Below are 23,499 nucleotides of genomic sequence, written 5' to 3'. Positions count from 1 at the left end.
ATCTATACACTGTATCTAATTTGCATATTAAAGTGCTGTTGGGACAGCATGTTGAAAAAAGAAGTGTAATAATGGGAGTAGTCATTGGCCAGATTTTCATAATAATATCTAATATTTCATAAGAATATTGATACATAATTTGTTTTCCTATTCAATTCTTTTGTCTCCCAAAATGTATAATAAACATGCTTTTAGTCCTGGTGTCCTCTACAGTGGACATGTATGAAATGATGTCCTGTTTCATAACAGAAGGTCATATTTTGATTTGAAACCCCATAACATTTTCCTGAGATGGTGATTTATGACAAACAATTTGAAAATGAATCAGATTTAAATTATAATTACAAAATATTATCATATTTCCATAAGGATGTACAATTGTATCACTAAATTAATGTCAGCCATTTTTAAAAACCAAGGAGAGGGAGTGGTCATGGTGAAACAGCCAATAATTTTGCATCTCTGGAAAGCCCTGAATGTGGTCTGTACAGGACATCCAGACTTAAAACTGTGACATGTGAGGTCTCAGAGAAATTCACTCAAATATAATGTCCACTACAGAGGCAAAAACTCCATAGCTGGGTCTCAGGAGGATATATATATATAAAGTATGTGTATATGTGTATACATATACACATACACACACATATAGCCCCGCCTATTCAGGAATTTGCAAACAGCATTTCTCTTTGTTTCCTATTGGCTCCCGTGCTGTCAGACGCAAGAGCAAAACTCACAACCATAGACTGTATACAGACAGGCAAACGCCTTTACTGAAGATATGATGTTAGTTACTGCAGGAGCAGCCTGAGATTTTGCAGCAGTCATGTTTGATTTAAAGGGTGGGTGGAATCTCTCGTTCGCTGGATGCGGGTTTTTAGGGATCTATCACATCGGTGTCGCGAGCTGTCTCCTGGAGCAAGCACCGTATCTCATCCGCGGGGCTACCAAGATCTACGGAGCCTCCGCGGGGGCTCTCACTGCGTCCGTGCTCTCTACCGAGGCATGTTTAGGTATGAAGATCACCTCATGGTAGTCCCTGCCTAGAAGAACACTTCAAAATTATATCTTTGTTCGCAGCTTACTAGGTTTTTGAGTCATTCTTCTGTAGCTTCTGGTGATTGTGGTTTTTTAAAGTTAAAAAAAGTTAAAGTTACTCTTTGAAAGTTACTAATTTAGGGCGGTGGTTAAATATAGATACTCAATAGATGGTTAATAGATAACAAAATGCACACACACACACAAATATTTATATAATACACATAAATATTTATATATAGAGAAAGGTTTACTGTTGTCCTGTAATAGTCATCTATTTATTATTCTGAAAAGTACATGCAAAATTATATTAAAATGAAATTTAAAATATTTTTGTAACAATTTGAGCAAACACCTCAAATTAGCTATTAAGTTTATGTACCTGTGAACACCATTGTTTTTGTTGAAGCAGTGTTATTTTAGTATTATTTATATACTAGTCTAGTATCCATTTAGCGTGAAAGGTGTGTAACAAATCAAATGTATTTTTATTTATTCATATTTTGAATTAGCTTTTATATTTATGTTTTCAGTTTTCATTTTAATTTCAGTTTCAATTTTGTTATGTGCTTTTATAATATTTTTTATATATTTCTATATTGCTTTGATACATTTTTAGTTTTAGTGATTTTAGTATTATTTAACATTTATTTCAGTTAACTTATTTATTTCACGACCTCATTTCTCATGTCACATTTTTTTTCAAGCCCAAAATATTTGAACTATTCTGTCTGCATTCATTTTTTAGCTCTTCCTCTGGATGTGTAATCCAGGAGCTGTTTCCATTGGGTATTTAAGCAAAAAAGTGTAGAAAGTGTATAGTGGGTCACTTTGTACGAAAGTGTCAGTTAAATGACAAACCAAAATATTGGGTTTTTCTCGTTGTATTATCCAAGAACTCTGAACTGTGATGTTTGTGCATGTCTGTGTGATATCTGCATGACTTCATTCTTTCACTTTTGTTTAGGATCTGAACTAGAAAGCTTATTCAGACTCTAATCAACCTTTGGTTTATTACAGGTTCAGAGATTGTGTGTATTGTCAAGAGCAAAGATTAAAAAAAAAGAATGTTCAATATATCTTTTTAAAAAATGAACTATGCTATCTGAATTTTATTATAGCATTTCATTTTGTAGCTGATCCTCTGGGTGTGTAATCCAGGCGCTGTTTCCACTGGGTAATTAAGCAAGACTCAGAGGAAGACAAGTGGAAAGTGTAGAAAGTGTAGAGTGGGTCACTTTGTATGAACGTGTCAGTTAAATGACAAACTATGGGTTTTCTTGTTGCAGTATCGAACCAAGAACTGTAAAGTGTGCTGTTGTTTGTGCATGTCTGTGTGATATCTGCATGACTTCATTCTTTCACTTTTGTTTAGGATCTGAACTAGAAAGCTTATTCAGACTCTAATCAACCTTTGGTTTATTACAGGTTCAGAGATTGTGTGTATTGTCAAGAGCAAAGATTTAAAAAAAAGAATGTTCAATATATCTTTTAAAAAAATGTCCTCATTTGTAAGTCGCTTTGGATAAAAGTGTCTGCTAAATGACTAAATCAATAAAAAAATATAAAAAAATATCTGCATTACAGTAATTTTTTGTTCATCTTATTTTCTCGACTTCCTTTTCATCTTGCCTGTGTATTGCTTAATTCATTATTTGTGTCTGTTTCTTTCCACTGATTTAGAGAAGTGTTGTGAAGATGTTATTAATGTTGCCAAGGAGGCACGGAAGCGTAATCTGGGCCCTTTGCACCCAACATTCAACATAGTCAAGGTGATACGTGGAGGCTTGTATCGCGACCTGCCGTCCAATGCACACACGCTGGCCTCTGGTCGACTGTGTGTGTCCCTCACACGCGTCATGGACGGGCAAAACGTTCTGGTGTCAGACTTCAGCTCCAAAGACGAACTCATCCAGGTTAGAGAATTTCGTTACCATAGAAACAACTCAGAATTTGAGGTCACCACTTTATATTACTCTGATAACCCACTTTTATATACCTTTATCTACATGAAAATGATTAAATGGGGCCATAACATGACATATCACAATAATTCTCTGTCTTCTGATAAATGTTCCTTAAAAATAAGGTCAATTTAAAATACCTGCAGATTTACTGTTTGCTTTAGCTCAGTGTTGTTGTTGTTAACTAAGTTATTTATTAAAAAGAATCTATTGAAAATAGTGTTTTGTTAATTGAAATAAGGCAGAAATCAAATCAAATAAAACATATTCAATGAAAAAAATCAAATAAAAAACTTAAATGAAAATTAGAAGTGTTGATTGGGCAACTAACTGAATAAAAATATATGTTTAAGTTGAAATACTAAAATGGCTAAAACTGAAAGAAAAATAAATGAAAGCTAAATAGAAATATTTTTAAAAAGTAATAAAAAATAACAATAGCACATAACAAAATATACACATAACTACACATAGCTAAACATAAACTAAAATGAAAAAAAAATATATATATAATAATAATAAATACTAATAAGTTACTAATAACTAATTACTATTAAATATTAATAAAAACTGTAATACTATATAAATAATACTAAAATAACACTGTATCTTCACTTTCTCTCTCTGTTTTCACTTGATATTTTTTCTTCATTTCCAGGCTCTTATTTGCAGCTGTTTCATTCCTGTATATTGGTTACATTTCCGACGAGTGCTTGCGGTGTTCGGCCAATCACAGTGCACTGGGTCAGCTGGCCAATCAGAGCAGACTGCGCTTGTCGGAAGGAGGGACTTTGTAGAAAACGAAGCGTTTGAGAGAGGCGGGCCATAGAGGACTATTTTTTCTATTCTATCTACTTGTTTTTCTTTGTGTGAGTGTGTGTATATGTGTGTGTGTATAATATATATATATATATATATACACACCTTGCTACGTGTACTGCGTTAGGCTAACCGAGACTTGTCATTTACACTTATATATTGTTGCTCTTTTGTTAGTTTTGACTGCTTTTATTGTCCTCATTTGTAAGTCGCTTTGGATAAAAGTGTCTGCTAAATGACTAAATCAATAAAAAAATATAAAAAAATATCTGCATTACAGTAATTTTTTGTTCATCTTATTTTCTCGACTTCCTTTTCATCTTGCCTGTGTATTGCTTAATTCATTATTTGTGTCTGTTTCTTTCCACTGATTTAGAGAAGTGTTGTGAAGATGTTATTAATGTTGCCAAGGAGGCACGGAAGCGTAATCTGGGCCCTTTGCACCCAACATTCAACATAGTCAAGGTGATACGTGGAGGCTTGTATCGCGACCTGCCGTCCAATGCACACACGCTGGCCTCTGGTCGACTGTGTGTGTCCCTCACACGCGTCATGGACGGGCAAAACGTTCTGGTGTCAGACTTCAGCTCCAAAGACGAACTCATCCAGGTTAGAGAATTTCGTTACCATAGAAACAACTCAGAATTTGAGGTCACCACTTTATATTACTCTGATAACCCACTTTTATATACCTTTATCTACATGAAAATGATTAAATGGGGCCATAACATGACATATCACAATAATTCTCTGTCTTCTGATAAATGTTCCTTAAAAATAAGGTCAATTTAAAATACCTGCAGATTTACTGTTTGCTTTAGCTCAGTGTTGTTGTTGTTGTTAACTAAGTTATTTATTAAAAAGAATCTATTGAAAATAGTGTTTTGTTAATTGAAATAAGGCAGAAATCAAATCAAATAAAACATATTCAATGAAAAAAATCAAATAAAAAACTTAAATGAAAATTAGAAGTGTTGATTGGGCAACTAACTGAATAAAAATATATGTTTAAGTTGAAATACTAAAATGGCTAAAACTGAAAGAAAAATAAATGAAAGCTAAATAGAAATATTTTTAAAAAGTAATAAAAAATAACAATAGCACATAACAAAATATACACATAACTACACATAGCTAAACATAAACTAAAATGAAAAAATATATATATATAATAATAATAAATACTAATAACTAATTACTATTAAATATTAATAAAAACTGTAATACTATATAAATAATACTAAAATAACACTGTATCTTCACTTTCTCTCTCTGTTTTCACTTGATATTTTTTCTTCATTTCCAGGCTCTTATTTGCAGCTGTTTCATTCCTGTATATTGTGGTTTAATCCCTCCTGCCTTCCGTGGTGTGGTAAATATTAAAGTTCATAACTTTACTGATGTGATGTCATTTTTTAACCTGAGCCATTCCAAGAGGCATTGTATGAGGAGACACGGCTGCAAAGTTGGATTTATTTCACATGGGAGAATTAGGACATTGCAACAAGAGTTCATTGCACTTACTTCAAAGAATTCAGTCACTGGGGCACACTGAATTAACACTGGCCTCAATAAGAGAATTAAATATGCTTATGGTTTTGATCAAGATTTTCTTGAAGAACTGTTACTCAATGTGTCTGAATAAACCCAGCCTCATCCCCATAGCCTGTACATTGTGTACTTGTTCTTTAGAAAGGGGAGGAGACATCAGTGTGCAGTATAGAAATAGCTGAGAGGCCAAACAGTTCGAATAAACGTTCAGCTCTGTTTGTATGAACATTTACAACCCAGTGCTGTTCATTATTTGGTTATTACATGGAATAATTGTTTCTTTACGTTCCTCAACTTTATTCGGTAATACAGATGATACTGTATTCATATACATACCAGTTACTAATCATAGCTTGCATTGAAAAATTAACCCAGATTAATGAATCTATCAAAACTTTAAGTAGATTAAGCTGTGACTAGTAATTCATTGAGGAGAGTTTGGCTGTGAAGTTGACCTATTAAAGGACAAATAAAGGCTGTTATGCAAGTCTTTTGGTCTGATCACACCACCACTTACTGCTGGTCAGTCCTGAATCAGCCCACCCTCAACTGAGCCACTCTGTCATTTGCAATAGCCTGCAATTCCCAATTGACTCATTACAAACAATACATTCCCATCCTTCAGGGATCAAGAAAGTATTGCTGTCTGGCTAGCTATCATTTAATCACTAGAAAGGCCGGATGGTTTAAGATGGATGTGTGGTTATATATTTTTAAATATTATAAATTTAATATTTAAAAATTACAAATGAAAAAAGTGGGTCTTTAAGCTCTTTTATTTAAAAACATTTGTGTGCCTTTGAAACTTGAAAAGAACAGTAGAAGAGAGGCAAAGTAAATGTTTGTGGGTAATCTTGACATACTATGCTAAAATTATTTTAAGCTATTATATTGTATATTAATAGAGACTGCATGTAATATTTGTTTTATATATATAAACCTACATAAAATACATGTAAGAAGATAGATAGATAGATAGATAGATAGATAGATAGATAGATAGATAGATAGATAGATAGATAATATAATCATGTAATATAATTATAATAATGTAATTTTTACTTCATTCTCAATTATCAGTGAAACTTAAAAGTACATATTTCTCCCTTTTTCTTTCTCATCAGCGTTATGTGGATGGTGGGATCAGTGATAATCTGCCCCAGTCTGAGATGAAGAACACCATCACCGTTTCTCCATTCTCAGGAGAGAGTGACATCTGTCCAAAAGACAATTCCACCAGCTTCCACGAACTGCGTTTCACAAACACCAGCATACAAGTCAATCTAGACAACATGTACAGACTGAGCAAAGCTTTGTTTCCCCCAGAGCCTAAAGTAAGAACACCAAACACACACACACACACACACACACATTCACATGCCTAAGTGAAGTAAGAGTGGTATGCATGAGCTGCAGTGCAGTTACACAATCACTGTCTTTATTTTGCCTTTGAGAAGCCTGCCGTTAAATGCCTCATGTTTATTTGTCTGTCCTTAAGCCCTTCAAACTGAATTATTTGCTGTCAGATTAGGATCTCACTTGACGGATCTTTCAGATAATTTCATTTGTTTTATCTACCTTATTTTTCCCGTAAGAGCGGGTGCGGCCATTTGTCAATTTTATGTGTCCGGCTTCCGGTCTCATCCACTTCCAGCTATATTTAGCTGTACAAAACAGCTTGTTTTGCTGCTTGATATTGCAAACTGGTGTGTCTTACCGTATTATTTGAATGTATTATCTTAATTATGAACACACTGGTTTGTAGTGCAAACAGTTTTACCATTTATTCTTCTTCTCATTATTTCCCTACAGCGGCTAATGAACCGGAAGTCTCGCACATTCACAGAAAACTTCTTACTTCCATGTTGAAAAATAAGGTGGATAACAACATCTTAGTTTTCATCCTTTTAACTTGTCGTGATAATTTCTGTCATTTCTATTTGGTTTTAAATGATTTAAAGTGTAGTATGAAAATCCCTATAGTATTTGACCTATTTAATATGAGTCACTCATGTTCATAGTTATCTAAGCGTCATTTAACCCTCATGTTGTGTTTCAGTCATGATTTTTTCCAGTCATATAATATGTTTCACTGATCTGAGCTAATGCACTTCAGTTTTTGTGTGAACATTGCCAAAATTGTCCACAAATAATGCTTTTTTCACTCAAAAACCGAGGTGCATAAACTCAAGATCAATGAGGCCTATGAGCTATCAGTTCCAAAAAAAGGCATACAAACCTGTGCTAACTGAAAGAAAACATGTTGACATAAAAATGTAATCCAAGATTTGGTGATAATATAGTATAATAAGAGATTTTTAAAAACGCCGGTCTTTTCTGACCAGGAAGGTCAGCACAACACAATAACTAATTAAATCATATCTTTCAATTAAATGTCTGTGCATATGATTGGCAGGTGCTGGCAGAAATGTGTCAAAGTGGATATAAAGACGCCCTCCGATTTCTCCAGGAAAACAGTGAGCACTTTTTATCTTTCATGTCACTTTATCTCTAATGTTCATTCATGCGTTATGCCAAATGTGATATGTGCTGTGGTTTAGAAGATAACGGTCATGTCTCTTTATAGATTTGCTACAGGCGGCATGTCCAAGAGCAGACATGGCTCTGATTCAGACCACGCCCACCTGCTGCTGCCCAGGCAATAGTAATCCAGTCGTGATGGAAACCAGAAAAGAGTGGGTGCTGCGGAGACTCCGCCTCTTGAGAAAACACCACTGGTGGTTGGACGAGCAGCTTGTCAATAACCTGCCAACCCCCATTAAGAAAGGTAGAGTTATACTTAAATGTACTTTTAAAGCTGATGAATGTACTTTATAATGTGACTATTTCATACTCTACTATGTGCATGTGTTTGCAGTTTTTTGCGACGCCTGCAGAGAAAAGCACGGTCTGCTGGCTCAGGTGACTGGTTTGCTGCCACTGCGTGTGGCGTCCTACATGCTGATGCCGTACACGCTGCCAGTGGAGTCAGTGTACTCTGCAGCTCAGAGGTCAATATCATCATTTAACATTCGCTCATCTCTTTTAATACACTACTATTCAAAAGTTTGGGGTCAGTAATATTTATAAGTGACGTGACATGTGGCCAAGTATGGTGACCCATACTCGGAATTAGTGCTCTGCATTTATCCCATCCAAAGTGCACACACAGAGCAGTGAACACACACATACCGTGAACACACACCCGGAGCAGTGGGCAGCCATTTATGCTGCGGTGCCCGGGGAGCAGTTGGGGGTTCGGTGCCTTGCTCAAGGGCACCTCAGTCGTGGTATTGAAGGTGGAAGGTGTACGTTCACTCCCCCCACCTACAATCCCTGCCGGTACGAGACTCGAACCCGCAACTTTGGGTTACGAGTCCGACTCTCTAACCATTAGGCCACGACTTTTAAATGTTAATGTTAAACCTTCTGTTTAGCAAGGTTGCATTCAATTATTCAAAAGTGACAGTAAAGACATTTATAATGTTACAAACTATTAATATTTCAAATAAATGCTGTTCTTTTGAACTTTCTAGTCAAGGAATCCTGAAAAAATGTATTATAGTTTGCAAAAAAACATTAAGCAGCACAACTGTAAATATTTGTGTGGATGTCACAATGTTGTATCCGGATGAGTTTTTAATTACAGCATTGTTTGTGTTTGAAAGGTTTTGGGAATGGATCCCAGAAGTCCCTGCAGATGTGCGCTGGCTTGCTGAGGTAGCAGGCGGTGTTTATAGACAGACATGGAAAGGTGCAGAGTCAGAGACGAGCTGGTAAAATCCCTCAGGAATCATTCAAGACAACTATTAAAGGAATAGTTAACTAAAATGAAAATATGCTGAAAATGTACTCTACCTCAAGCTCAAGTTGAGTTTGTTACTTCATCGGAACAGATTTGGAGAAATGTAGCTTTACATCTTTTGCTCACCAATGGATCCTCTGCAGTGATTGGGTGCCGTCACAATGAGAGTCCAAACAGCTGATAAAAACATCACAATAACCCACAAGTAATCCAAACAGTCCATCGCTTAAATATGCTCAGATCAGCTGTTCGAACTCTCATTCTGACGGCACCCATGATATAATTTAATGCTGAAAATCTAGATGATACTACACAGCAATCTAAAATTGAAAAATCTGAAAAGTTTATTAATTTACTGTTTGACATAGGCACATGAAAGATACTTTATACCTAGAGTCTAATAAGCAATAGGAGATCAATGTTTTTCCACAAAACAGCCAAAATCAAAATGCCTCATGATTCTCATTTGCTCTGACATGCACTGTGAGCTGTAAGGTCTTATATAGACAGGTGTCTATATATATATATACCATGGTACATGTTCAAAAATATGTGAAAAATATATGTAATTTTTCTCTCTTTTGGTTTGTAGTGTATTTCTTGTAGATCACGCATGGACGTATCGGGTGGAAAGCGCCCGGCAGCAGCTGCTGGAGATTCCTGGCCTGCTGATCCGGATGGCCAGTCTGATGGGTTTGCCTTTTCACGGAGAGGCTCCTGATCCAGACATCGTGGATCTGGTCCTGGACAACATGTGGAAATACAATCAAACCTATCAGCTTTCCCAGGGGGTAAGAAAAGGAGAAAATCATATTAAAGGAATGTTTCACCCCAAAATAAATATTTGCTGAAAATGTACTCATTGTCATGCCATCCAAGATGTAAATTAGTTTATTCATCAGAACACATGTGGAGAAATATAGCATGACATCTCACACAAGTGGATCCTCTGCAGGGAATGGGTGCCGTCAGAATGAGAGTCCAAACAGCTGATAAAAACATCACAATACTCCACAAGTAATCCACACAACTACAATCCATCAGTTAACATCTTGTGAAGTGAAAAGCTGTGTGTTTGAAATGAACAGATTCATCAAGGCATTTCTAACTTCAAACCATTGCTTCCATCTAAAATACGGAAAATACTGAGTCTTTTATCCATAATATTGCTTTGTCCAGTGAAAAAGTAATCTCATCTAGGACAGAAATGTGCACAGATTCAGCACTGTTTACAATAGAAAACAGTCAAACATTTTTCAACAAATATATCAATGGATTTTGATGTGAGAGGACAATAGGGGGTAGACTTTTTTAGACTTGGTTTCACTGGAGGAAGTGTTATTATGAATTATGTACTGGTATTTTAGCCAAAAGGGATGGTTTCACGTTAAAATGCTGTAACAATGGTTTTGTTTCTTAGAAACGCACACTGGAGTGGTGTGGATTATTGTAATGTTTTTATCAGGTTTAGACTTTCATTCTGACGGCACCCATTCACTGCAGAGGATCCAATGGTGAGCAAGTGATGTAATGGCAAATTTCTCTAAATCTGTTCTAACGAAGAAACTCATCTACATCTTGGATGATCTGAGGCAGAGTGCATTTTCAGCAAATTATCATCTTTGGGTGAACTATTCCTTTAATATGCCAGTGTGCATTATGAGATATGATGTTGGTGCTGAATTTGGTTTGATGAAAATGACGATGTTGCAGTCTGCAGAAGAAAAGGTTCCTGTGTGGTACATCATGGATGAATTTGGATCTCAGGTTCAGCACTCTTCCCAGCCAACTTGCTGTATGGCTCCTCTGTTCTACGCTCCACAACAGATCGCTTACTCAGTGCTGTGGCCACTGCAAGACTTGGAGAATGGAGGTATGCACAAAAAAATACATGTGTAACAGAGCCTGAAGTAATTTTCAGAGCACCACAGCTTTCAGGTACATTTTAATATAAATGTAATGTTGTGAAAGGACAGATATTAAATACAGACACCCTGAATACGCTACCCAGAATATATAAATGTCTTTTCCAAAATACATTTGACATTTATGACGTATAGTGTGAACACATCGTTCAATTGTTTTTTCTTTTTTCTTTTAATGAATCAGTCAAACTTGTTACCGAATTATTCTGAATCAAAAACATATAGTGTCTGAATCATCAAATAGAGTGCAAGTCTAAAAGTTTTATTTTTATTTTTATAAAGAATAGAATTAGAATAGAGAGTGCTAGAGTTAGAGGGTCAAATAAAGATGGAATAGATGTGTTTTTAGCCGATTCTTGAAGATGAACTGCTCGGACTGAGTTGGGCATGTCATTCCACCAGGAGGTAACATTTAATTTAAAAGTCTGTGAAAGTGATTTTGTGCCTCTTTGGGATGGCACAATAAAGCGACGTTCACTTACAGAACGCAAGCTTTAGAGGCCACATAAATCTGAAATAATGAATTTAGGTGGTGGTATGCACCCCAGTAGTTAGATGTTGTGACTTGGACACCTCACCTCTCCAAGATATCTTGAAGGACCTATCTGAGAGATGAGACTCAAACCACTGGAGTGTGGTTCCTAAGATGCCCTTTGCCAATAGGGTTGGCAGGAGGATCTGCTGGTTAACCGTGTCAAAAGCAGTGGACAGATCCAGCAAGATAAGTATTGAAGATTTAACCTTAAACTGCATAAACACATTTCATTACACCAAATACACCAAATAATGTTCTTTTTAGCAACATCATATGACACCTTTAAGTAGTGGGGTTATACAAGCCTGTCTAAATAATGAGGAAAAAAACCCCAGTGTGAAGGGATGTGTAATGATGTGAGTGAGTGTAGGTACAACTGCAGGAGAAATTGCTTGAAGAAGATGAGATGGAATAGGATCAAGCAGACAAGTAGTAGGATGATTAGAAAGGATGAGTTTGGAGACTTCTGCCTCAGAGAGTGAAGAGAAGGATGTGAACGAGTGTATGTTTGCTGGTAAGATGTGCTTGACAGATTGTGGTGTGGAAAATTGTGCACTGATGGTTTTAATTTTATTAATGAAGAATGGGGCAAAGTCGTCAGCTGTTAGAGTTGATGAAGGAGGGGGAGGGGGAGGACAAAGGAGGGAGGAAAATGTTTTAAAGAGCATGCAAGAGTTAGATGAATTGTTAATTTTGTTATGATAGTATGTCCTTTTAGCAGTGGAGACATTATCAGAGAATGAATAGAGGAATGACTGATACACATTAAGGTCAGTAGTATTTTTTGATTTGTGCCACACAGACTGTATAAAATCATGGACGTAGTGTCCATGATGTCACCCGTAGGTTCCTGAAGAGCGTTTTTAAAGCTTAAAGTGGGCAGAGCCGGCCATCACAATCTTGGCAGCGCGTCACTCCCGTATAATCGAAAATGGGCAAAAAAACGGGAGCTGGTTGCTGAAACCACGCCCACCTAGCTCGACGGTGTTGACAGCAGCGGCAATCCACATGTCACTCAACTTTTTTTGTACTCAACTGTACAACAACTTCTAATTAATTCTCCACATTCTTTTCCTGTTTATCCATATATTTCTTCATCATAAAAAATCAAACTTTGTCTATAGATGCCTTCATTATCTTTTTTCCTTTTTATGCCTAGCCTTTTCATGAACAATTTCCTTTTTTATCTCGTTTGATTCCCTGTTATAGGGTCAGTGCCGTTCACCAGGTCACTACAGTCCATTTTCTCTCTGTCTTTATCACATAGGCTAGCATAAGAGAGATCATTATTGTCACTTTTCGTATAGCAATATATACATATAGGAATTTGATCTATGGAATTTGATACGACACTGCAGTTGTTCATTAAATACTATTAAATTTGAAATATTATGGAATGTTATTACAATTGAAAATAGCTGTTTTTATGTTTTAAAATATGTATCTAAAATGTATTATTATTATTATTATCAATGTAAATAACATTGATTTTTGTGGAAACAGTGAAACATTTTTCAGGATTCTTTGAATAGAAAGTTTGAAATTAATTTGAAATAATAGAAAACTTTTGTAACATTATAAATGTCTTTATTTAATGCTTTCTTGATGAATAAAAGTATTAATTTCTTTAAAAGAAATGTGACCCCACACTTTTGAAACTTCGTGTACATTACAGGCTTTCAATGATAAGTTTATGTAGAAATGATAAATCTGGCTGTTTTTAAATGATACATTGAATAAGAAAACAATCTCCTTTTGATCACTTTTGTCAGGTCTGAAGTGAAGATCTACTATTGATTTCTTACGTCTTCAACAGGAAGATAACTCTTTAATCACTGCATGCTTTAATGAACAGATACTACACCTCATTCTTTTTATGTCTTGAATGACAAGATCAAATAGATACTTATCTATCTGTCCTGAAAACTCCACAGGGAACAAAGGGGATTACACCACAGGCTAGTAAGGCTTAGAGTACTAATGTGGATTAAAGTTATAACTAATAGTCAAACATCATTCAATCAATTAAATCTAATTGGTTAAATACTGATTATTAACTTGATTAAATATGTATTGAAGATATATATTGAAAGCATATAAGTGGAAGTGGCCGTAGATCTGATAATCCACCCCTTCAAGGTAAAGAATGTTCAGGGATACAGAGTACCAAGGGATATGTTATGTCTCCAGACATGGATAAGGACCAGGGAGGGGAAGAAGTGGTATGCACAATACACACAGCCAGTACTTTGCTATTTAATTGAGAACTGAAAGCAGGTTTATATTCTCACAGTACATAATCAATCAGTCATGGTGTGCAAGAAGATGGAATCTACAGAGAACGGTTAAAACAGTGCAAATATCCGTACATATATAATGTATGAGGACTGTAAAGAGCACATCAACGATAGCTAAGCCAAAACTGAACATTTTGGGCAATATATAAATCCTGGCTAGGACATGTCTGTGGAAAAGAGGACGTATGGTCATCCTAGTATAATGTTTGTCAATAGGGCTGTTGATTTAAGACATTAATTTGGTGTGATTAATTATGGGGGGGAAAACACACATGGAAATTCTGGAAAAAATTCATGTATTTAATGCATCCGCCCCACCCAGACCTCTATGTCTTAATGTAATATCTTACATTGCATGCAGTTGCTGACAAACATGAGTGTCTGCACACTCTTTATATAGTTTTTCCTCAAGGTGTGTTTAATACATTTCATACACAGTCCTTCTACTCCCTTACAATGAACACATTTTATTCTCCTGCAGTCCTCCATACAAACAGGAAACATATGATCATAATAGTAGAATAACTTGATTACTCTCCTGCAGGCCTCCTTACATACAAGAAACACGATCATAATAGTAGAATGCAAACATGACTATATTCACTTTGATTATACTTGATTGATTAATATATTGATTAATAAAAATCTTCTACAGTTTCTTCATCAGAACAGATTTGGAAAAGTTTAGCATTTCATCACATGGGTGCCATCACAATGAGAGTTCAAACAGCTGATAAAAACATCACAGTAATCCACATGACTACAGTGCAGTCTGTCAATTAACATCTTGTGGAGTGAAAAGTAAAAAACAAATCCATCATTAAGAAATTTTTAACTTAAAATGGTTACACTTTACTTGAAGAGGTGTGCATAAGACTGACATGACACCTTCATAATCATGACATGATGAAGGAGGTTTTATGCATGTTTATGACAACTGTCATTAAGTGTCATTCGCTCAGTTGTCATTTTTAATGCAAATATGACATTAGTTTACCTAACCCTACCCCTACCCTTACCCCTAACCATAGCCCATAACAAAGACATCTCAAACAATGTCATCTTTGCATTAAAAATTACATAACTGAGCAAATGACACTTAATAACAGTTGTCATAAACATGCATAAAAAACCTTCATATTCATGACATGTGTCATGTCATGATTATGAAGGTGTCATGTCAGTCTTATGCACACCCCTTCAAGTAAAGTGTTACCCTTAAAATTGTTACTTCCTCTATCCATAATATTGCTTTCTCCAGTGGAAAAAAGCATCTAGTCTGAATCAGGAGAGAAATATGCACATATCAAACACTGTTTACAAGTGAAAACAGTTCTAAACAAATATGTTGGTGGATTTTGATGCTATTTTTTAAACACTAAATTAAGGGTTATTATGGATTATGGTATTTTGGCCAGAAGCAAAGCTTTAAAGTTAAAATGCCTTAATTATGGATTTGTTTCTTATAAGCACAATACATTAATTGTTGGAATGGAGTTGTGTGGATTACTGTGATGTTTTTATCAGCTGTTTGGACTCATTCTGACGGCACCCATTCACTGCAGAGGATTAATTTGTGATGTAATGCTAAATTTGTCCAAATCTGTTTTGATGAAGAAACAAACTCATCTACATCTTGGATAGCCCGAGGGTGAGTAAATTTAAAGCAAATTTTCATTTCTGGGTGAACTATTCTTTTAAAAAACAGAACAATCCATTGAACACACTGTACTTCATTCCTGTCAAAAAAATAATCTTCAGCTGCCCTGATTAAAGTCTATTGGCTTGGTCTCAGTCACATTCTTTGCAAAACAGTTAACAGTCCCTTCAGGCAGACTATATGTCCAAGGCACTGAAACAAAACATGGAGATAAAGCAACCTCCTCACACAGACTCGAGGAAGAAAGAAGTACTAACTACTGCACCTTTAATGTAAAACACATAACTACATAATTTTGTGCTATGCTATTCCTTTTATAAAATAAGTAATTCCTTTGTCGACTACATTGTGTCCACCTTCTCGTGTTAATTTTTGTTCTCAGTAGTCTTTGTCGTAATTGTTTTTGCTTTGCGTAATTTTAAGCAAAGGAAGTCAAATACATAGTAACTTTTAAACCAAGCCAAGAACATCCAATCATTTCTTCAAGTGAACAGCACTTCTTACAGCATGTTTAAAGTATTTCTTACATAATTTTAAAGCACTTCTTTTGTTTACATCAAAATGGCATCGCCCTTTACAAACCTTATTGTGCAGTGTTACGATGTTTTCCTATTAAAGTATCTTCTTAGATTTAGTATATGCATATTGGAATATTTTTGTCTAACATATATTAAACAATTGTAGAAAGTAATTTGGTTATTATGAAAGCCATTAGCATATTGAAGGGCCTGTGACAGTGACTCTGATTTAAGGTGATTTCCAATTGAGAACAGTGAATGGTGTTGGGGATGTTGAAAGTAAAAGATTAAAAGAGTAAAAGAAGACATATGAAATATATGTCCCTGGGGAACCCTTTGGTTCCTGGAAATGGTTAATAAAAGGCAGATCAGAATGTTTCTTGAGCACCAAATCAGCATATTAGAATGATTTCTGAAGGATCATGTGACACTGGAGACTGGAGTAATGATTCAGCTTTGACATCACAAGAACAAATTGCATATTAAAATATATTTAAAAAGACAACAGTTTAAATTGTGATTATATTTCACATTATTACTGTGACTGTTAATGTATGTGTCTGAAGTGTGTTTTTGCTGTATATGTTGTTGTGGGAAAAATCGTTTTTGACGGTCTTACACGGTCAGAGACAGAGCCTTTTAAAATGATTATTCTTGCAAGAAGGTCAAACAGTACAGCAGTGAGTCCTGCCGAATGTGTGACCAAGACAAGTGAGCATGCTTCTCTGATTTGGCCCATTGTTTTCACAAGCAGTCTCCCTAATTTTGCCATATATAGTTAAAAAAGCGAGATAAACACTTGATATGTTTCATTTGTCATGTAGCATCCTCCCAGCTTTCTCATGTTATCCTGTTTTCCTCCGCAAGCAAGGACAAGCAGGTCATTGTGACATTTTCTCAGAACATACCTTTCAGTTTAGTATTCATATAACAATACATCAGAAGAAGAAACTTTACAGTGGAATACACAGTAAATGCGAATAAGCTTCTAAAAATGAATATTATATGAGAATTTTCTTTCTACAATGCCTGTGCAAAATTGCAAAAGCAATAATATCAGATGACATTAGATATGTTCCTTCATACCCATCAGGACTTAACCTGTTTGTGTCTCTCTCAGGTGGTGAGTAAGTACTTGGAGGACCCTGTGCTGTTTCACAGAGAGGAGGTGGGCATGGTGAAGTTTGACATCCGCTACATGGTGCTGCTGCGCTCTGTGGAACCTCTGCGTCTTTATTCATATGATGTCTTCTGGCTGCGTTTTGCTAACAAGTAAACATTATCTACATCCTGTAGACATACCCGAAAACCCTTTATCCTGAGCAAATAATATAAATGTCATGCAATAATATACTTGGTCACAGTTGAAATAATTGAAAAACTGTGGGAATCCAGGTCAGCTGAAGTTAGGGAGATGACCGCAATGAATATCCTGATGCTAAGCATGTTTTGTTATATAAATCAAGTTTATTGCTAACAAGAATTTAGCTTGTATGAGAATGGGAAAGAATAAAGATTTTTTTTTTTATTAATTATTCTCCAACACTGAGACCTAACACTTGGAAATTGTCATCATATTAGCAAACTTGTTTCTATGCTTTTACATTGAGCATATAACACCATGTCTGCATACCTAACTATTAAGATGCTTGTCTTTCTCTCCAGACCTTTCTCGCTGGATCACTTTGATGACTATCAGAAGCACTACACTGTGATGAACTACGCTGCTGATGTGCAGCTCAAACAGGTACAAAAACTCTGCTCAGACTGTATGCTTGGCTCTGTAGAGCTGATCTCAGATCACTGATGGTTTTGTTTCCGGTCAGATTCACTATGATGAATTTATCCCCATGTTTGAGAGCCAGTATCCGCAGTATCCATGGAAACAGGTTGAGGTATGGCTTTATGCACTTCATTTTCAGTCTGTCCATCTACACAACAGCATACAGTGGAGCATACAGTGGTTATGTTGTTAAAATTTTTCCCCTTTTCCAAAACGTATTCAGCTGTGTATATCATCAGTATTCCTGCACAGATTTCTAAAGGGCTTCTCACCTCAGATATCACGTTTTTATTTTCCAGTTTATTTTCACAATAAAACAATGTATTTAGCCATTTAGGGTTTTTTGGTGGGGGGGGAATTAATACTTTTATTCAGAAAAAAGTGAAACGTTAGTTATCATTTATGATCAACTGATTTTACGATTAATTTGAATATGATTACATGTAAAAAATGTCCCTCACAGTTGTATAATACGTTTAATTATACAGAAAACAATACTTTTAATACGGTTTAATTAAATTAGCACAGCCTTGGTGAGAATAAGAGACTTAAAAAAAATTTTAAATATCAAACATTTGAATAACAATGGATATTATATATTTTACCGTTTTTGTCGGGACAATTCTCAGAACTACTTGTTTAACAGCCTCATCATCCAGTTACTTGTGCACATCATAAAAGCAATTTCTTATTCTTTTGAATAAATTGAGAATGCTTTGGTGCATTCATGCATATGATTATGTACTAATATCTGCTGTTTCCTACATTGTCAATTGCTTATGTCTTGTTGATCAAAATATATTATACTGGTTTCAGTTCTTTGTGTAAGTCATTAAATGCAAAATGGTTGAACTAGCTGTCAAGCATGTTTTCTATTCATTTCCATTAGACTCTTTTGTAAATACGTCCCGAGTTGATGACTTGTGCAGGTGAATCTTGAATTCCACTTGTGAAGGGAAATGTAAAACATTAGATCAACCAATGATGAACCAGTTCTTTATAATAACTTGGAGGTGCATCTCATGAAGCTTAATTTGGCAAGCATATATAGTCAGAGCACAACACAGTGTTACATTTTCTGACAATGGAAGAACAATAAGAAAACAAACAGGGTTAACGAAGCCAGGACAAAGAAGAGAAGTAAGGATGTGTGGTAGAAGGCTAGGGAAACAAAAAAGTGGAAGAAGCAGAAAAGGCCAAGGACCGATGAAAAAAGGGCCACTGATGGCACTGATATATTCATTGACATAAATACTTATTTTTAAGAGATGAACAGAGGATTTTGAGTAAGTTACAGGCTTTTGCACGTAATCCATTGTGTTGTGCTGTTTGTATAAATAGAAAAAGTTAGAATTTGCAGATGTTAAGGGTTAATCAAGAGATGTACCAAAGCAGCTGGAAAAAATCTGTTATGCATATAAAATATATTCCTTTAAATTTTAATCTTATAATAACTCTAATCGTTTTATTTAAATATTAAAGGTTAAACAAAACTAAACTAAATCTCACCATGTACACCCATGATCCTGCTTAAGTTTCCTCCGAGTCGGGTGTCACTGTATAGTGTCCAGCATGTGAAAGTATCCATTTGCTTAACATGTCCCAGACCTCAAAAGTTGTCACTTTTTCTTCTTGCTTATCTTGTACACATACAAAGAGAAACATCTATGGTTAGCACTCTCAGTATAATCTAAAAGGCTCCACTATGTGTTGTCATTTTAAATGTTGTTTGTTGCAGGCGGATATCTTTAAAGCATTTTCAGAGCTCTTCCAAGCAGCTTCCTGCCGCCCTGCTCCATATGGGATCTGTGCATACCCATCCTCCAGAGCCATATACGCCATTGACCTCATGCTCAAATGGGACCGGATGACAGAAGGTATATACCGTAGACGGTCAAATCACACTCTCTCTAATAGCCATGCTGCATGAATTCAAAAATTCAGAATACATTTTACTTTGATTTTTGTTTAGGAGATCAGTTCAATAAACAAAACATGTTTACCCAAATCAAAAACGGAGCAAGGACATGTCATGGGATAAGACGTAGAACGTACCATTAAAGCTTGTTTCCGCAACGGAATAAAAAAATTTAAGTAATTGCAACTTTTTATCCCAAGATTAGGCCTGTCACGATAAAACCTTTTTGTTGTGCGATATATTGCCCCAGATATAATTGTGATAAGCGATATTATTGTCATTTTAAAGACCATTTTATGCCAAAGAATACATAATCATAATGTAACAGCATAATGCAAGAAGGCCTACACACTTCCAAATGACAACAAACATTTAATTTTTAAGAATATTTAGATCATGTAAATTAAGTATCAAAATATTTGATACCTTAAAAACCCTGAAATACTAAATAAACATTTTCTAACAAAAAAAAGAAAAATGCACAAAGAACTTGTATGGAGATTTTTTCCATCTACAGATTTTTGCCTGACCATCTTTTCTCTGTAAATTAAGGGTGCGCACACTTGCTGAAAAACACAATCACTACTTAGCAGTCAGATGTCCATATGCATAAAGACACAGATCCCTAAACAAGACCATATCTGCAGATGAAACTTTGTTTGTAGAAGCATTTTTTTAATTTGAGCGAGCACCTCTTGACTACACCACGTTATGTACGAGAAGCTGCAAAACACAAAGGCACAAGTGAAATGTACAAAACATGGTGACATTAATTTTTAAGTAAATATAATGAGCGATATATTGCGTCACCAAAAATGATTGAGGTCATGTACATATATTGCGCGATAAGTCGATATATTGATTATTGCAACAGGCCTACCCACGATTCTGACTTAAACTTTCAGAATTGTGAGATGAAAAAAAAACAATTAACTTTACTTTTTTTTTTATTCAGTGGCAGAAACGGACTTCCATAACATACTTACCAGTAAAAAAGACAAAGGAATAACATCAGTTAAACTTCATAAATCACATAGATCAATCCTTTTTTTTTTCAGGAGAACGTGTGATACAGCCTCAAATACTGGAGGTGAATTTTTGCCCAGACTGTGAGCGGGCCTGTCGTTATCATCCCAAGTTTTACGACCACATGTTCCAAACACTGTTCCTGGATCAGATAGAACAGTGTCCTGTCACTCAAATTTTATGACCAACTTGCACTAAAATAAAGATGACTAACACCCCTTTAACAGTTTTTGTCACTTTTTTTTCTTCATGCAGCAGTTACACTGATGAATCACTTACAGGTTTTTTAATGAAGGATGTGTGAATTTTACTTTTGATTTAAGTGGCTGATGCGATGAGATCCAAGCAAACAAAGTCTTGCAATAAAATTGTAATTTATTTAAATAAAAATTATAAATTGAGTAGGTGAGTAGGGTCAATTTCTCGAAATTGAGATTTATACATCATCTGAAAGCTGAATAAATTAGTGCTTTCTTAATGGAAAATAAGCTTTCCATTGATGTATGGTTTGTTAGGATATGACACTATTTGGCAGAGATACAGCTATTTGAAGATCTGGAATCTGAGGGTGCAAAAAACCTAAATACTGAGAAAATCGCCTTTAAAGTTGTCCAAATGAAGTTCTTAGCAATGCATATTACTAATCAAAAATTAAGTTTTTATATATTTACGGTAGGGAATTTACAAAATATGTTTATTTAATATCCTAATGATTTTTGGCATAAAAGAAAAATCGATAATTTTGACCCATACAATGTTTTTTTGGCTATTGCTAAAAATATACCCCAGCGACTTAAGACTTTCGATTTAAGGTTTTGTGGTCCAGGGTCACATATAGGCAGGAGAACTAACATGTTTATGTCTGATGAATGAATGTCAAACGAACGTATCCATTGTGTCACTAATCTAAATCTTGCTATACACCCAACCCCCCAGGCTGGGTCAGGACTAGGTCACGTAGGCACGACCTGTGAAATACAATAGGTAAAGTCAGATAAATATAGCGATACGAGTTGTGGTTTTGATACCCTGCGAGCAGAAACAGCAGAGCTAGCAATCTTCAAATATCATCTTGTAAATGCAGCTTTTAGAAAGAACATCTAGTACCACAAAATAAGAATTCAGAGAACAGTCTCCCCATAGAAACATTCTCACGCAAAAACCAACACCAAAAATATAGGCCTACTATGTCTACGGAATGTGAATATAAATTAAATAAAATGGGTAATAATTCATGTATAAGTAACATTAATATGAATATGAAGAGTACCAATAAAAAGAATCTTATAAAACGGTTAGTTCCATTCCTCGATTCTGATTGGTCAGCAGCTGTGTTTTATTCACGATACAGCACGGCTTTGACCGCTTCACCCAATGGTTCTGTGTATCACTGAGCAACACCCTTAGCAACATAAACAATCAATAATATAGCATCAAACCTGTTTCATGTTTTATGTATTTCGCCAGAATTAACTGTTTGTTATTTATTTAATGAAGAATGAGTGACCCCTGCTGGCCTTATTTTGCATCTTTTATCTTTAATTTTGAGACCCCGCCCTTCCTCGTCTAATAAACGCTTCTCATGCAGAGATATGTTGATGTGTGTGCAGCGCCAGTCTGTGTGGAAGCCTACAGTTTCAGAAGTGAGGAGGGGATATTACAATATTTATAATTTTTCTGTTTCAGGTATGATCCTGTAGCTATGTCCATATGTCCATCAGTTTACACTGTAATGACGCTTGCAAACTCGCGCTGTGCCACGAATCGGTCTGTTTTAAAACTAAAAGACGAGAAAACAGACGTTTTCTCATGCTGAGAGATAAGCAGATGTATGTGTGTGAGAAAACATCATATATGGTGTTAAAGGTACACTCTACTATTATTGAAAATAGGCTCATTTTCCAACTCCCCTAGCGTTAAACAGTTGAGTTTTACCGTTTTTGAATCCATTCAGCCGATCTCCGGGTCTGGCGGTAGCACTTTTAGCTGTAGCTTAGCATAGATAATTGAATCTGATTAGACCGTTAGCATCTCGCTCAAAAATGACCAAAGAGTTTTTATATTTTTCCTATTTAAAACTTGACTCATCTGTAGTTACATCGTGAACTAAGAACGACAGAAAATTAAAAGTTGCGATTTTCTAGGCCTAATAATAAAGGAACTTTGCTGCCGTACCATGGGTGCAGCAGGCGCAATGATATTACGCAGCGCCTGAAAATAGTCCCCAGCTAGGTAACTTCCAATAAGCCTATTTTCAGGGAGGAGCGTCTCGCTGCAGCCTGCGGTGGACATCCAACCCCGCCCACATCCAAGCGTGACGTCAAAAGCACGCACGCCCCAAATACATCACATTCTTATTATTTTGAAACAGGAAGAAGCATCGATAAGAAGATAAGTCGAATTGTTTGCCTTGTTTGTCAACCACTAAAAAGAAGTTTGCCGTGTTGGTAAGTAAAAAAATCTTTGGTCTTTACGAAGACTTAAACCGTTGACAACTTCAAGAATGTGTGTGTCGTTTGTGTGCATATGCATAAACAACAGTTCAGCATGCTTAGTATGTGTTTTGAACTTTACACAGGCAGGTTATTACTTAGCTAGCAACATATAAATGTATGCATGTATGTGTATATATATGTGTGTGTGTATATGTGTGTGTTTGT

The 23,499-nt window shown here is 35.6% G+C and overlaps 2 protein-coding genes across 2 annotated transcripts; both read left to right on the top strand.

Moving 5' to 3' along the window:
- The first annotated feature begins 735 nt into the window (after positions 1–735).
- LOC107580453 (patatin-like phospholipase domain-containing protein 2) lies at positions 736–9,275 on the top strand. Its single transcript, XM_016266157.1, has 8 exons — positions 736–1,013; positions 2,722–2,954; positions 5,128–5,193; positions 6,497–6,706; positions 7,789–7,849; positions 7,960–8,160; positions 8,251–8,383; positions 9,041–9,275. Exons 1-8 carry the CDS (start codon positions 827–829, stop codon positions 9,150–9,152), a joined length of 1,203 nt encoding a protein of 400 aa, XP_016121643.1. The 5' UTR covers positions 736–826; the 3' UTR covers positions 9,153–9,275.
- ttll12 (tubulin tyrosine ligase-like family, member 12) lies at positions 9,211–21,053 on the top strand. The gene is made up of 9 exons (XM_016266775.1): positions 9,211–9,221; positions 9,770–9,968; positions 10,891–11,050; positions 13,777–13,859; positions 17,173–17,384; positions 17,778–17,859; positions 17,939–18,007; positions 19,634–19,772; positions 20,872–21,053. The coding sequence occupies exons 1-9, from the start codon at positions 9,211–9,213 to the stop codon at positions 21,021–21,023; spliced, it is 1,107 nt and encodes a 368-aa protein (XP_016122261.1). The 3' UTR covers positions 21,024–21,053.
- The last annotated feature ends 2,446 nt before the right edge of the window (positions 21,054–23,499 follow it).

This window comes from Sinocyclocheilus grahami, unplaced genomic scaffold (genome assembly GCF_001515645.1).
Source record: "Sinocyclocheilus grahami isolate Dianchi unplaced genomic scaffold, SAMN03320097.WGS_v1.1 scaffold33.1, whole genome shotgun sequence".
NCBI lineage: Eukaryota > Metazoa > Chordata > Actinopteri > Cypriniformes > Cyprinidae > Sinocyclocheilus > Sinocyclocheilus grahami.
This window is presented reverse-complemented; position numbering and strand designations above follow the sequence as displayed.

Coding starts and splice junctions, on each gene's coding strand:
- ttll12 (XM_016266775.1), top strand. Junction 13,860..17,172: donor ACCAGGGAGGGGAAGAAGTG/GTATGCACAATA, acceptor CAATAATATCAG/ATGACATTAGATATGTTCCT. Junction 18,008..19,633: donor ATCCATGGAAACAGGTTGAG/GTATGGCTTTAT, acceptor TGTTTGTTGCAG/GCGGATATCTTTAAAGCATT.
- LOC107580453 (XM_016266157.1), top strand. CDS start 827: ATGTTTGATTTAAAGGGTGGGTGGAATCTCTCGTTCGCTGGATGCGGG. Junction 7,850..7,959: donor CCGATTTCTCCAGGAAAACA/GTGAGCACTTTT, acceptor GTCTCTTTATAG/ATTTGCTACAGGCGGCATGT. Junction 8,384..9,040: donor GTGTACTCTGCAGCTCAGAG/GTCAATATCATC, acceptor TGTGTTTGAAAG/GTTTTGGGAATGGATCCCAG.